Source organism: Saimiri boliviensis, chromosome 9, assembly GCF_048565385.1.
Source record: "Saimiri boliviensis isolate mSaiBol1 chromosome 9, mSaiBol1.pri, whole genome shotgun sequence".
NCBI classification, from domain to species: Eukaryota; Metazoa; Chordata; class Mammalia; order Primates; family Cebidae; genus Saimiri; species Saimiri boliviensis.
The window spans coordinates 108,797,775-108,813,188 of NC_133457.1; the positions used below are offsets into that span (position 1 = coordinate 108,797,775).

General features: G+C 37.7%; 1 protein-coding gene and 1 long non-coding RNA gene across 4 annotated transcripts in view; both read left to right on the top strand.

Annotated features, from left to right (window-relative positions):
• Positions 1-15,414, top strand: part of STK4 (serine/threonine kinase 4) — a 102,964-nt gene that overhangs the window by 553 nt on the left and 86,997 nt on the right. For all 3 annotated transcript variants that reach the window (XM_074406579.1, XM_003936413.4, XM_074406578.1), the window contains exons 2-4: positions 5,129-5,209; positions 11,299-11,427; positions 14,081-14,195. In XM_074406579.1, the coding sequence (XP_074262680.1) occupies positions 5,129-5,209; positions 11,299-11,427; positions 14,081-14,195 (325 nt within the window). The remainder of the gene's footprint in view (positions 1-5,128; positions 5,210-11,298; positions 11,428-14,080; positions 14,196-15,414) is intronic.
• LOC141585704 (uncharacterized) lies at positions 5,216-8,985 on the top strand. The gene is made up of 2 exons (XR_012519363.1): positions 5,216-6,476; positions 7,149-8,985. It is a non-coding gene; the product is annotated as an uncharacterized LOC141585704 (long non-coding RNA).

A 15,414-nucleotide genomic window follows, 5' to 3' on the forward strand; every position in this document is an offset into this window, starting at 1 on the left:
TGGGGATCTGTGGAGAGGAAAAGCTCTGCTCCTAAGGCTAAAGGCATGCGAAGAGAGGTTGAGGGTCTAGCAAGGGAGGGGAGGGTGGAGGACAGCATTTGAGAGGATGCTGTTGGTGGTGACCCCACTGTAGGATGGCATCTTTTATTAGTGATGTTCAGAGTGTCTTCCTCATGGTCTTCACCTTCTCCTCAGCCCTTCAGAACCTGACATTGGGAGGTAGGTAAGGAAATAAGAGAATATTTTCGAGATGGGCAGCGTGAGGTCCAGAAGAGTTGGGAAACGTGTTTCCTTCTTTACTCCGGGTCACTGAACCCGTCCAGACTGTGCCCTTTTCAGGCCTCAGTTGTTTTGTGTATATCAGCGCCAGATCCTAGTGGTACCTGGAATTGCTTTAGGTCAAGATCAGGATGGTGGCTGAGCCTGGAAAATCTCAACTCCTGGATTTCCCCTCTGGACATCTTGAGTCTTGTACCACTCTGCCACATCTGGAGAAAAGTAGGGAGTAGAGACCGAAGGAGTCATGCTTCTCTGAGGTGCAGTGTGGTTACTTCTGTTTCACAGAGACGTCTGACTTCCTGCAGCAGAATGAGCTCTAAAGAAGGAAGTGTTTAGGGTGTGGAAGTGCAGGGCAACCAAGAGGTGAAGAGAAGGGATTGACTATCTGGTCAGCACTCTTGGGGGTTGTTTGAGCTTAGGGGTGTTTGAAGTTCACAAAGATTTTAGAAGGCAAATAGGTGGTTGGGATGGGCTTTGGATTCACCCTAGCCTAGTGTGCTGAGACTGTAGTAGTAATGGTTAATTACACTCTTATTGCACTTACCAGGTGCCAGGCTTTCCATGTCTCCTACTGAAGCATATGAAATTGCTGATATTTGACCATTTTTGAACCATAAAATGGTAACTTCATAGGGTTCAATTTATTGACTCATTTGAACCTCACAACAATCCTGTGCGGTAGATATTCCTGTATGTCTGTTTTACAGATGATAAAACTGAGATACAGACAGGGTAGTGATTTGTTGGGAGAAGTCATAGCGAGTAAGAGGCAGAGCTAGGATTTTAATATCCACGGGGTCTAGTCCAAAGTCCATGCTCTTAGCTGCCTCACTCTGATACCTCTCTGAAAGTACCCCTGTTTCACAGGTCTCTGTGTATGTTAGCAAATATTTGCTATAGTACCACAGTGATCCAATTATAAATGCACACTGGTTATGTTTCTTTCTGAACTATGTTTGTTCTTTCTCCTTGGTTTCTTTCTCTGAGGCCTTGTTTTAATTGAAAAGGGGATTAGGAATCTGAGTTTTGTTTCCCCCTTTGCCTTGTGTTACATAATCTTGGGCAAAGGACTAAACTTTTTTGGCATGCTCATTTCCTGTACCTTTTGGATTTAAAAAAAAAATGTATTAAAAGTGCAAGAGAAGAGCATTACAGGACTGAGTTCTTAAGTGACTGGTGATTGCCTGCTCATTGTAATTAGTGGACTACCTAATTTGAAGCAGATCAATTTTATTATCATTTGTATCAGTTTTTAGGATATGACAAAGTATCATGGAGTGGGTGGTTTAAGCAACAAATTTATTTGCACACCTTTCTGAAGGTTAGAGATCTGCAATCAAGGCATTGTCAGAGTTGTTTCTTTTGAGGCCTTTGCTTGACTCATAGATGGCCATCTCCCTATCTCTCCATGCTCTTCCCTATGTACGTGCCTGTGTCCTAATCTCTTATAGGGACACTAGTCATATTGGATTAGGGCATGCACATGTGACCTCATTTTATCTTAATTACCTCTTTAAAGACCTTATCTTCAAATATAGTCACATTCTGAAGTGGTGTGTGTTAAGACTTCAACATATGAATTGGGTTAAGCTGGGGACACAGTTTTATTATCATTAAAAATTTTATCAGCTTATCATATATATTTGTTGTAATCCATATCAAATTCTGTGTGGAAAAAGAGATAGTTATACATAAAATGAACTTTATGGGAGTTCTGAAATGGGAGAAAGCTTTGAGAATTAGCCAAACCTGTGACTACTTCATAGACACCATTACTTGTGTTTGGAAAGATATAGGTGTCTTTCAGAAATTCAGATGGCATGTGTTTCCAACAACCCCAGTGCAGGAAATGCCTTTTGTGTTCATGAGTTTGACATTTGTGTGTGTGTGTGATTAAGTGAATGATGACAGACTGGTGTCTCATATAGGAATTCACAATTTTAAAAAGTGAGTTGTTATTAGATAATGGTATAGTGGAAGGTGTAGAGTGCATTCCTGGGATGCTGGCCATCCACATGGCCATCTGACTTAGGAGAGGAGCATCCACCAGTATTTGGTCCATGGATGCTTTGTTGACCAGGCTTGTTCATTTATGAGCAAGTTGGAGACTGTCTAGGACGTGAGGAAGTCCCAGGTAAGAGAACTGCGTTATCAGAGTCAGACTGTTTTGGTAATAGTGTTTGTTCTGTAAGAGTCATGGTATAAAATGTCATTATGAGTCACTTACCAAAATATTTTTTATAGAAATCTTGTTTATTGATAATTTAGTAATATTTTTTAGGTGAAATTCTGTTTTATTGTGGTAATTTACAAAGATTGCTGATGAAATTCTTGATTCCTATCATTACATTTGTGAATCCATTTAGCAAATATATTTTGACCACTTGGTTATCAGGCACCAGAGATGTAATAGTGCCTTAAGTTCAAGTTGTTTTTAATAGCTCCAGATCAAAAACAAGCAAAAAGCCACGTAGGTTGTTTCAAAGACATATCTGAGCAGTCATATAAAGTTTGTCTGTCAAAGTATTATCAGAGGCTTGCAGCTGTGTCTCTCCTGGCAGTGGCAATTTCCTTTGTTATGTGGTCCCTGAAGTAGTTGAAGTAGTGAGTTTTGCATTTTGTAAACCACAGAGAGTCAACACTTCAAAGAAACATATTTGATCTTCCTTTATATAAGCTGTTTATAAAACTTTAATTATACTTGAGAAACGAGGTATTGTCCATTGTTACAATTCAGGGCTTTACCAAAAAAACCCCTGGCATATGAGATGTTCATTATGACTTCTGAGTTTATAGAAGTTTCAGTTCTGAAGTTTAAGAGGAGTTTCAGTTCATTTCATTTTGAAGGTAGGAGTTTTTATGATGTCATTGGTATTTAATTTTTAGGACCTTTTGATTTTCAAAGGTCACTGTGATCATTTTGTTTTGTTTGTATCAAGTTAAGGCAGTTTTGACTTGGAGTGGTTCTCCATTTCTCTAGTACATAGTCCTTGATATTTATAAACTTCTGTAAGATTGGCCTTTTGAGATCAGCGTTTATTGTTAGATACACTTGATGTGGTCAGGATTTTTGTTGGTTTGTTTTATTTTTTATCTTCTGATTTTAACCTGTTTTATTTAGGAAAGTACACGTGTGTGTGTGTGTGTGTGTGTGTGTGTGTGTGTGTGTATTTGTTTTAAGTCTTTTCTTGCAATAATTGATATTATCCAGCTAGTCTAAACCTTTTTTCTACAAAGAAGTCTCCAGTGCGACTACTTCCATATTTCACCATTTCCTGAGCTCTCTATTCTTTGTTGTTTGTAGTTTCAGGAAGCCATTGTGTAGAGTAAACACACACACACACACACACACACACACACACACACACAGACATATTTCTTGGCAAGTTCCTTCTTTAAGCTCATTAATAATTTTCAGAGATCTCAGCATTTTAAAAAAGTGTCAATTTACAACCCCCCATGTTTGTTATGGTTGTCTGGCATAATCAGAGAAATTTGAACTATCTGGAAGTTGTGAGCAGCTAAGTACCTTTGATTTTTGAGATTAGTCAAAGGTACGTTTCTACTCATGGGAGGATTTTTGTGAGACTGTTTGAAACTCTCAGCTGCCTAGTGATTTTTCACTTTTGATCATGTCTAAATGTACACTTTCCCCTTTCTGTTTCTGTGATACCTATCGAATTTATGTGTTTTGACAAAATTACAAAAAAATTTGCTAATGGGAGAGCAAAGGTTTCCTATGTCTTCCTTAGTCTCCAGTCCAATTCATAGTTACATTTCAATTCATAGTTACCTTACATTAAGCACTTTTTCTGAAGAAATAGTTGTATCATTTTAATTCATGAAATCTCAAGATTTAGATAGATTTTGAAGGATACATCAAATGCTTGAATCTACAGCATTTTGGCCATATGACAATTTTTTTTTTTTTTTTTTTTTTTTTAAGAGACAGTCTCTCTCTGTCGTCCAGGCTGGAGTATGGTAGCATAATCTTGGCTCATTGCAACCTCCACCTCCCAGGTTCAAGTGATTCTTGTGCCTCAGCCTCCTGAGTAGCTGGGATTACAGGTGTGTGTCACCAGGTCCAGCTGAGTTTTGTATTTTTAGTAGAGACAGGGTTTCACCATATTGGCCAGGCTGGTCTTGAATCCCCTGACCTCAAGTGATCCACCTGCCTTGGCCTCCCAAAGTGCTGGGATTATAGGAGTGAGCCACCATGCCCGGCCCACATAACAATTCATTTTCTGTTTATATTTTCCAGTAGTGGGGACCTAAGGACCTCTTACGGCAGTCCAAACCATTATGTAGGACAACTTTTATTGTTAGAAAATTCTTACACAACTTGAATTAAAGATTGACTCTTGGCATCCCTCCATATGCTGGTCCTGATTTTGCTTATCAGAGTGACCCAGAATAAGTGTCATCTTTTAGAACAGTCTCTCAGGCCAGGTGTGATGGCTCATGCCTGTAATCCTAGTGCTTTGGGAGGCTGAGGTGAGAACATTGCTTGAGGCTAGGAGTTTGAGACCAGTGTAGGTAATAGCAAGACTCCATTTCTCCAAAAAAGAAAAAAAATTAGCCAGGCACAGTGTTAGGAGCCTGTAGTCCAGCTACTTGGTAGGCTGAGGCACGAGGATTGCTTGAGCTCAGGAATTTGAGGTTACAGTGAGCTGTACACCACTGCACCCCAGTCTGGACAACAGTGAAACCCTGTTTCTTAAAAAGGTCTTACTAGTGAGTACTGTGTAGAGAAGTTCCTGGGATGCTAATTATAAAATAATTGATATATTTTATGTTCTAGTTGCTAGGAAATAAAATATATTTTGTGTTTATGTTTCTTCATTCACAGGCAGCTAAAAAAATTGGATGAAGATAGTTTAACCAAACAACCAGAAGAAGTGTTTGATGTTTTAGAGAAACTCGGAGAAGGGTGAGTGTAAAGAAACTGTGGTAGGCCAGTGGGTCCCAGTCTTTTTCCTGCCCCAGAATCAGGAGGATATGAACCTTTCAGCATGGCTTTAGGAGGGGTGGAAGGTAAATTTATAGCTTGTGATGTCCTTCTTCACTTTACCCCAATCACTATTATAGACAGATTTAGTGATTCCTGGTCTTTTTAATACGAAGACTTTCTATTGTGTTCTCTTTTGTAGAATCTATGGTTTGTATGATTTTATCTACTTAACAGATAGCACTAATTCGATTATAATTCTATCAGACATTTGTTTATTTGCTGCTCATAATTTCTGATTGGTATACAATAGCTGTTTCAATGAAAATCGGTGGAATTTAGCATTTTCATATTTGTACCTTTGTGAAATATAATAAAGAAATCAAGGACTAGTACCATCTTCGCAGCTACTTAGGAGATCCACAATCCCAGGTTGTCAGCCAGTGGATTTCTTGAAACACAGGTTTGTTAATGAGTTTATAAAATACTGATGAGTGATATTAGTAATGTGCAGTGACCATCATTGACTTTCATGATACAATAAAGTTTACATAATTTTTATACTTTTATATATCCTTTTAATTCAATCCTGTGTATTTATTCCTTCTTTTGTAATGACCAGGAAATTAAAATGTTAAGGACACCATTTCTTAAGTTTTTCTTGTTAATTTTTGAATAGGTAATACAATCATATAATTCAAAATTTAAAAAAAAAAATTAAGATGCATACAATAAAAAGGATTCCTCCTACCTCTGTCTCTTAGCTACCCAGAAGCACCCAGGGTAGCAGCTTCTTGTATATCTTTCAGAAACAGGTTATGCATGTATAAGTGTGTGTGTGTGCCTGTGTGTGTATCTGTCTGTCTATTTTTAATCCGTTGGGAGTATTTCTGATTCAAGGGAAGACCTAACATACTAACTTGTAAAAACAACTACTGACTGATGACTATATGCTCTTTAAAATCATTTCCTTCCCATTCCTATAGTTTTTGGGGTTTAGTATTTTTTATGTTAGGACACAGATTTACAACGTTAAACCCAATCCTGGATTACATGAAGTGGTTTTTCATGATTTACCTCCTTGTAAAAAACATTAGTCATCGTCTTTTTGTAAGTTGGAAAAATGCTTTTTGGAATCCAGCAAGAAATCAAGCAGAGAAGGGAAGTAAAAGATGATACACCAGCTGTGCTGCGAAAAGACAAGTCCAAGATGAATCTGAAGACTGCCAGTTGACTGGCATTATTAAAGGTATGGGGAAATGACAGTCCCTCTGCATCTGTTGCCTGCCATTTTCAGCTTAGCTTGGCATCTTTGCTATTTTCCTTAGGCAGCAAGGCTATGGCCTTTAATCTAACAATGCTCATAAGTTATGCTTAGAATAAGATAAAGACTGCTAGGCATAATTGACTGTGTGACTAACTTATTTTTCTCATTTCTAATAAAATTTGCTCTTACTACTATAACGTGAGGCAGACCTGGGTTAAAATCCTTGCTCTACTGTTTATTGGTCATAATAGACACATGAGTTTGAGCAAATTGCTTACTATTTTGGAGGCTTACAATCCTCATCTGTAAATTCGGGATAATAATACATCGATTCATAGAGTTATGTTGTTACCTGAGGGTAACTGGGGTAAAGTATAGTGCTTGTCACAATAATAAATGCTCAGTAAATGGCAACTATTACTATTCTATTTTTAAATGTATCAACTGAAGTATTTTTGAGACCTCATCATGTCAAGTCTTAAAGTGTATTTAGGTGTTCTTACAGGTAGCTCTGGGCTGATTGAGTTTGTGGAATGTCAAAGAAAAACTATAGACAGAGAATATATCAGGAGTATAATGTAAACAAAAAAAGCTAATTATGATTTTTTTAATTGTATTTTATTTATTTATTTATTTATTTATTTATTTTTGTAGAGACAAGGTCTCACTGTGTTGCCCAGGCTGGTGTCGAACTCTTGGCCTTAAGTGATCCTCCTACCTCAGCCTCCCAAAGTGCTGGGATTACAGATGTGCGCCACTGCATCTGGACAAATGGCATTTTAGATCTATGGATGTTGTCTGTAAGGAATGTGGAAATTTCCCTATGAAGATATCACCAGGGAGAGAACAAAGCTTCAGATCTTTCTTCCCATGCTATCACCTTACTGCTCTTCTAAATGATACCAGATTTCTGGTATTTCTTGGATTTCTGTCATTCTGACTGAATGAACCTAAGCAAGCCTCATTTAACTAGGAATATTTTGAAGGAAGACCTTCACTACACTTCTTTTCCATACACGTGATGCAATGCTATTCTTAAATTGTTCTGGAGAATGAATGGATCGTGAACTCTTACTGACTTGTATCTTGTGAAATGAGCTCTGGCTAAAGGAACTGTTGGATTCTGGAATCTGCAGTCATTCTCTGTTGTGAGGAAATCATATGGATCTGTGGCAGAGTGGAGCCAAAGCTCCAGACCAGGATGAATGGAGAGCGCTTGGAAAGTGTTTTGAAGTGGAGCCTAGCACCTTTTTTTTTCTCAAAGTTGTACACACGGACTTAGTTTTTATCATAGAAGGATAACAAAAGCATCTTGCCCATGGTTTCATAAAAAATGAGTACTATTGTTAAGACTTGTACCTCGTTAATTTGTCCTCAGATACTGTAGTATTTCCATTTTTCTGCATAGATTCTTGCCTTGCATGGCTTAAGTAAAACACCTACTTCTCTATTCTTTGCTGTCAGTTGTAATTCATTGAATCATCTCATTTTATTGTAGGGAATCAAGTTTTAAGGTACTTGCTTGTGAGTGTGATTTAACCCCCCCTTCAGATTACTGTAAATACAGTTCATAGAATCAAGGATCTGTTTTGTTTTGTTTTGTTTTGTTTTTAATTATAATAAGTTCTGGTGTACATGTGCAGAATGTGCAGGTTTTCTTCATTTCATTTCATTTTTTTTTTTTTTGAGATGGAGTCTTGTTCTCGTTGCCCAGGTTGGAGTGCAATGGCACGATCTCAGCTCACTGTAACCTCTGCCTCCCAGATTCAAGTGATTCTTCTGCCCCAGGCTCTTGAGTAGCTGGGATTACAGGCATGCGCCACCATGCCTGGCTAATTTTGTATGTTTAGTAGAGACAGGGTTTCTCCATGTTTGTCAGGCTGGTCTTGAACTCCCGACCTCAGGTGGTCCACCTGTCTCTGCTTCAAAAAGTGCTGGGATTACCAGCATGAGCCACCGCGCTGGGCCAGGAATCTTAATTTCCTATGAGCTATTGGAGTTTTCCTTGTTATCCAGGGAGGTTCTGGTCAAGGTTGCTGAATGAGTGTATGCAGAGAACTTTCTAATACATAAGAATAATGAGTCAAAATTCTTTTAAATATAAGGATATATAAACAGCTACGGACAAGGGATAGGAAAGAAATCTAAATAATAAGTGGAGACTAAAGCATGCCTTATCCTTGTCAAAAGATTGCATTTGAGCTTCCTACATGAAATTGGGGGCTGAATCTCAGCCCTCCATCTATGAACTAAAGTTCAAATAAATGTGCTTGACTGCCGTCAGAAAGTGTCATTTGCCTGTGGCCTAGGGAAAAAGTGGATATACTGGTTCGATAATAGGAACTGAGCCTGGATTGTATTTAAGTATGGTATCTTGAAGGGCAAAATCTCCAAACTCTGAAGATAAGACCTGGTTTAAGTTGTACAGCCCAGACGACTATACTAAGGGAACCGTGAAACCATCTGACAGTGAGTGTTGTATAGAGGAAAATCATTCAAGATAAAATGAAATCCATACAAGGAAATCCACTGCCATAAGAAATTCCACAGAATGGGAGAATTCACACTGAAGGAAAAAGAAATAATAGAGCAGTCTTAAAAGTGATTTAATATGATTATAATTTTCAAAAAGATCAAGGAGGGGATAAGAACATCAGATGATTAACATGATTATTAACACATTGGCCCAAAGGCAAATAAAATGTTGGGAATCTTGACAATGAAAACTACAACAATTGAAGTTCTAAAAGCCCAATACATTGGATGAACAGTAAACTAAACAAAATGAAAGAATTTTTGAATTGAAAGATAGGAATGAGACTGATCACAAAATGCAGAAGAGAGAAATACAATTTTGGAAACCAGGAAGACAGCATAGATTGAGGAGATCTAATACAGTTTCAGTAGAAATTCTAGAAGAAGATCCTAGAAGTGATAGAGGAAATAATCAAAGAATAATGCTGAGAATTTTTCATTCTTGAGGAAAGACATGAGCCCTCAGATTGAAGAAGCGTATGAAGTGCCAGATCAACTACTAGTTATATTACAGTACAATAGTAGACTGTTACGGACAAAGAGGACACCTTAAAAGCTATGGAGAGATTACCCATGGACAGTGATAATCTAATGAAAGCAGACTTCTCAGCCACAACAGATGTTGGAACACTGCAGTAACAGTGCTGAGGGAAAGTTGTCAAAGAATCTGGTATCCAACCAAACTATCATTCCAGAGTGAAGGTGAAATAAAGACAGTTTCAGACATACAGGAGCTAATATATCAAAAATGCCTTTGGTTGGAAGTAACGATATCTAAGGAACAGTGGCTAACCAATGGAGACATTAATAACTAAATACATTTGGGGGTGTGAGAGCCAAGAAGTGGTTAATTGGCTTGATAATGGCTTGACATCTGGGTAATTCTCATAGTCTCAAATGGCTGCATTAGTTTCAAGCATCATCCCTCTCATGGCATTAACAAAAGTAAGAAAGAAAGGGGCAAGTGGAAATGGGCATTCTTGTGTGCATGTCTCCTACCACAGAAGAAAGTCTTTCCCAGAAACCCTTCAGCAGAATTGTCTTCAAATTTCATTGGCCGGAACTGGGTGACATGTTCGTCAGTAGTTCAGTTACTGGCAGAAGGAAATAGGAATTCTGTGGTTGGCTTGGACTACCATAGTATATCTCTTGGGACCAAGCACATCACTACCGTTACAAATTAGGGAGTTATTTTAGCAGGGAAGAAGGGACAGTGATTGGGTCGTTCTCACATGCTCAACAGGAGGCTCTCTCTGGCAAAAAGTATTTGGTGCCATATTTAAGGATCATTGTACTAGTTTTACAAGAATGACAACTTCTAATGGAATGGAAATTTTTTTATGTGCTCTGCATAGACTTAAAACGTTTTCTGTTCCTTTCACGTTGTAACAGTTCTTGAGCATCTATTTGGCAGTTAGAGTATTTCACTACTTTGACATAGTAGGTGGTACTGTTATTTTGATTTTTTTTTTCACCAAGACAGTGTGAAGATACAGGTGTGTTTGGGAAATATGAAAGACAATTTACTCAGTATTATTTCACTGACAGCTGCCCAGGATTCTAATGAAAATGTAATCTATATGAAGTGATGACGGTATCTCATTTGACCATCACAAATGAGATAACATCATATCTTATAAGGTAGTTTGTATTGTTGTCATTTTACAGATAAGAAAATTCAGGTACGACAAGGTTAATAATTTGTCTGTAAATGATAACTAAAATGTATTGTTGGTAAGACTCAAATCCAGCATCTTTACGTTCTACATCTAATGGTCTTATAGCCTCCAAATTGACTAGATACATAAACTTAATTTTGGTATTAAGCTGTTAAGGGAAGATGGAGTAGGAAGCAAAGAGTGTGTGTGTGTGCTGTGTTTACCTGATACTAACATTAAACAGGCTTAGATTTTAATTGGTTCCCATAATATTTTAAGAATTATCGTAAGTAAGGAGCAAGGACAGAAAGATCTTGTGGTAGGTACCAGAGTGAATGCAATAAAACAAAGACTGCCACTTCCATATTGTACCCCAGTATAGATGTGGAGAGAACATATGCTTTGAATGTGAAGCTTTCAAGATGCCATTTTGTTGTAGTTCTTGTGACAGTTCCACCCGCCACAAAGTATTGTAGCTATTTTAGTTTTGCAAGTGTATATGTATTAGGTACTTAGGGATATACGTTAGAACTATCAGTTGCTTGTGTTTTACCACTTCTTATATCTTGGCTTGCTTTGAGTTTATAAATGTTCTTCTCCCAATTTTATAGGTCTTATGGCAGCGTTTACAAAGCTATTCATAAAGAGACTGGTCAGATTGTTGCTATTAAGCAAGTTCCTGTGGAATCAGACCTGCAGGAGATAATCAAAGAAATCTCTATAATGCAGCAATGTGACAGGTAAAGGCATGTGGGCTTCCTTTGGGGAGAATGTGGTTTTGAATTTGCTGTGATTGTTTAGAGTTTGACACCTAGAGACACATTTACTTAGATATTTTGTGGAAGGGAGAATTCAGTGGAATCACTGTGCATGTCCTTTTCAGAAAAAAGATGATGAAAAAGTTTTTTTTGTAGCTAACCTTGTGTAGTTTTTATTTGTGCATGGCATTTTGTTCACCCAATTTTTCTTTCTTTTTTTTTTTTTTTTGAGACGGAGTCTCACTCTGTTGCCCAAGCTGGAGTGCAGGGCACAATCGGCTCACTACAACCTCCGCCTCTCAGGTTCAAGCGATTCTTATGCTTTAGCTTCCCAAGTACTGGTACTACAGGCATGTGCCACTACACTCTGCTAATTTTTTTGTATTTTTAGCAGAGACGGAGTTTCACCATATTGGTCAGGCTGGTCTTGAACTCCTGACCACAAAAGATCCACCTGCCTCAGTCAAATCCCAGAGTGCTGGAATTACAAGAGCGAACCACCGCTGGCTTTTTTTCTTTTCAGTGAGCCCTTTTAGAAATTAGGAAGAAGAGGCAGAAGGTGGTGCTTGCTTTTTGTGTGTGTCTGTGAGATAATGATCTTTTTTACTTCCTATTGAGAAAACATTTCTGCAGAGATAGCTTAGAACAGATAATTCAAATGTTATTTAGTTCTAGAAACCTTAGAATATCAGGTAAATCTATAAAAAGAGAGTAGTTATGTATAACTGTTTGTTCTGTCACATTAACAAAAATTATTCTAGCTGAGAGTACTTAAGTATTTATTTTTGAGGAACTAAGATTTGTCAAATGCTGTAAAAGCAGGAAGTCAGACCAAAAGACAACCACAGAAAACCACGTGGTTTGTTCTGAAATTCCATGACAACATGGGTTGGTCACTGATAGAGGAGGCTTCCCCAGCACTGTTTAGAGACAAACAGAAGGTTAGGGGCAATGCCAGCCCTAGGGGGTTGAAGATGGGTGAGAAATTCTTTCAGTTGAGGCTGCATTCATTCTTCTGAAGGCTTTTTGGTTATCAGATCAACTTAGTACCTCCTGTTTGTAAAACTTCTACATTAGGGTAGGTGGGGCTACCTACCAGAAAATTAGTCCAGAAGCCTTTTAGTTTTACAGACTTGGGAATGCAGCCCTTTCTTTTCTTCCTCTCTCCTTTTTTTTTTTCCTTCTATTTTTGTGATTACTGTCTACTAGATGAAATCCCCATTTTTCTTGATTGGATTGACTAGATGAAGGTGGCAGTTTTCCATTTTCTCCTCTTTGAGATACATTTTGGAAGTTCTTTCCATTTGGCAAATTTGGACTTTGTCACTTTTCAATAGACTTTTTAGGAGCTCTGTTCCAAACAGGGTATGGAAATGTCTTTATTAGAGAAGAGATGTTTTGAACAGTCTACTCTGCTAAGCACTGTAAGGAATACAGCAACAGAGCAGAGTCCTTGTGCTCTGGGAGTTTATAGACTAATTGGACAGGCTAAGTACATATATATGTACAGGAGAATCTAGCTAACGATGCAAGACTGTAGAGAATATATTCCAGTAGTAAATACCTGTTAGTAATGGCCTATAGTACTTAACTCCTGTAAGTCCTGTATTACAGGGAGAGCAAATGTGTTGATATTTACCTTAGACACTTTTTCATTAATACTTTGTGTGTGTTTGTGTGTGTGTGTGTGTGTGTGTGTGTGTGTGTTTTGCTGTCCTTGTCACTGGCATGTTTCCCAAGGTTCGAACAGGAAATTCTAAGAGTTCTAAGTTAATGAAGCCAATTTGGTTTGAGCATCAGTTGTTATGAAACTTTAAATGGCCATGACAGCAATCTAGCCAGTTAAAGCTGGCAGCTCTCAGAGGGCACATTATTTCATTTTAATGGGATATTTGATTTTTCTCTGAAATTTCTTGTTTGGTATCTCTCTTCCAGCATGAGACCTAACATTTGAGGTTTGATCCTGAACATTTTTTCTTTATAATAGATTGTAGTGTGTGTGTGTGTTTTCATTAGAAGTACATATGACTTCTTAGAAAAATTCAAATTAAAAGAAAATAAGATCACTTTTCCCTTTGGAGAAATCATCATTATTAAATACTGCTTGATACACATATTCTTCCAGATCTCTTTGGAGTTTTACAATACTTAACTGTTTTATTAGCCTGCCTTGTTTGTTTGTTTTTGTAAACACAGTATCTTCTCATGTTATCAAATACTTCTCTTTAACATTTTTCATGGATTCATGATATTATATAGCTGTATTATTATTTCTTAAAAAAACTCACTAATGTTGAATGGACATTTAGATGATATCTAAATTTCCACTTTCATCAATAGTGCTATGATGGTAATTGTTACTTTTTGAACATTTGTAATTCTTTTTTGAGGATAAATTTTGAGGATAAACATAGAAATGCTGATTAAAGGACCCACGCATTTTTATATTTTTATGATTTATTACCCTCCAGCAAAGCTATACCATTTTGCATTTCTATCAGGAGGTTGCCCGTTTTATCCTTAACTATGAATAATTGATCGTTCCAGATGGGGAATTAATTTGTATATACTTAATAGCATGAATTGAGAGATTTTTGAAGGCCATTTTATTAATTTGTATTCTCTCTCTCTCTAGCCATCATGTAGTCAAATATTATGGCAGTTATTTTAAGAACACAGACTTATGGATCGTTATGGAGTACTGTGGGGCTGGTTCTGTATCTGATATCATTCGATTACGAAATAAAACGGTAGGTTTACCTTCTAGAACAATGCAGCTGCCAGTCTCTTATGGCATCTTCTTTTCTCTTTCCCCTTTTTCAGTGCATTCTCCTGCTAGAGAGATGACTGTCAGATTTTCCCTTTTCTTTGGTTCTTTTCCCTCCTAACTCTTAAAAGTATCCTAAGTCTGACAGCTTTTTTTTTCCTTTTTTTAATGAGACAAGAGTCTGACTCTGTTACCTAGGCTGGAGTAGAGTGGCGCAGTCATAGCTCACTATAGCCTCTACTTCTTGGGCTCCAGTGATTCTCTCACTTCAGGCTCCTGAGTAGCTGTGACTACAGGTGTGTACCACCACGCCCAGCTAATGTTTTGTTTTGTTTTTTAATTTTTTTTTTTTTTTTTGTGGAGACAGGGTCTCACTATGTTGCCCAGGCTGGTTTTGAACTCCTGGCCTCAAGCAATCTTCCCACCTCAGTCTCCCAAAGTGCTGGGATTACAGGCATGAGCCACCATGCCTGGCAATGTGGCAGTTTTAATGCCAGTTTAGTCCAGTGATTTTTTTTAGCATGCTTTGCTTATTTCTTACTGGGAAAAAAATGACTATTAAATTTTGTTTATAGAATGAATTTTAAATGTTTAAATTTGGATTTGGATTTGGGTTTCTGCTTCTACCTAGCATGTTCACAGCTTAACTTCCTCTATTTCCTGTTAATCAGAGAATAATCCCCTTATGAAAGATTATTTGCTGTTAACTGTGGTTGCCAGTATAAGACCTAGGAGTCATGGGTTCTAGTTCTGGTTCAGTTACTTAATCTCTTTATGTATTCATTCGGTAAATATTTCTTGAACACTGCTTTAGGCCTGAGGGATCCAGCAGCAAATAAAACAGATGACAGCTCTGCTATCATGGCAGTGCACTTTGGAATAGGGCAACAAAACAAATTAATGATGGCCTTAATAGAAAAGATAGAATAATGACAAATACTATGAAGAAAAGGAATGAGGATGAAGTGATGGTAAAGTTATGGAGAGTGCTTGGTGGGCTATTTTAGAGTAGATAGTTGAGAACGGTCACTCAGAATTGGTAACATTTACAGGAAGACTCAAATGACAGAAAGGAGCTAAGAGTCCTGAAGGAACGTTCAGGGTGGGCAATAACCAGCACAAAGACCTTGAGGCTGGAATGAGTTTGGCATGTCTGAGTGATAGAAAGGCTACCATGACTGGAAGAGAATAGGCCGAGGAGA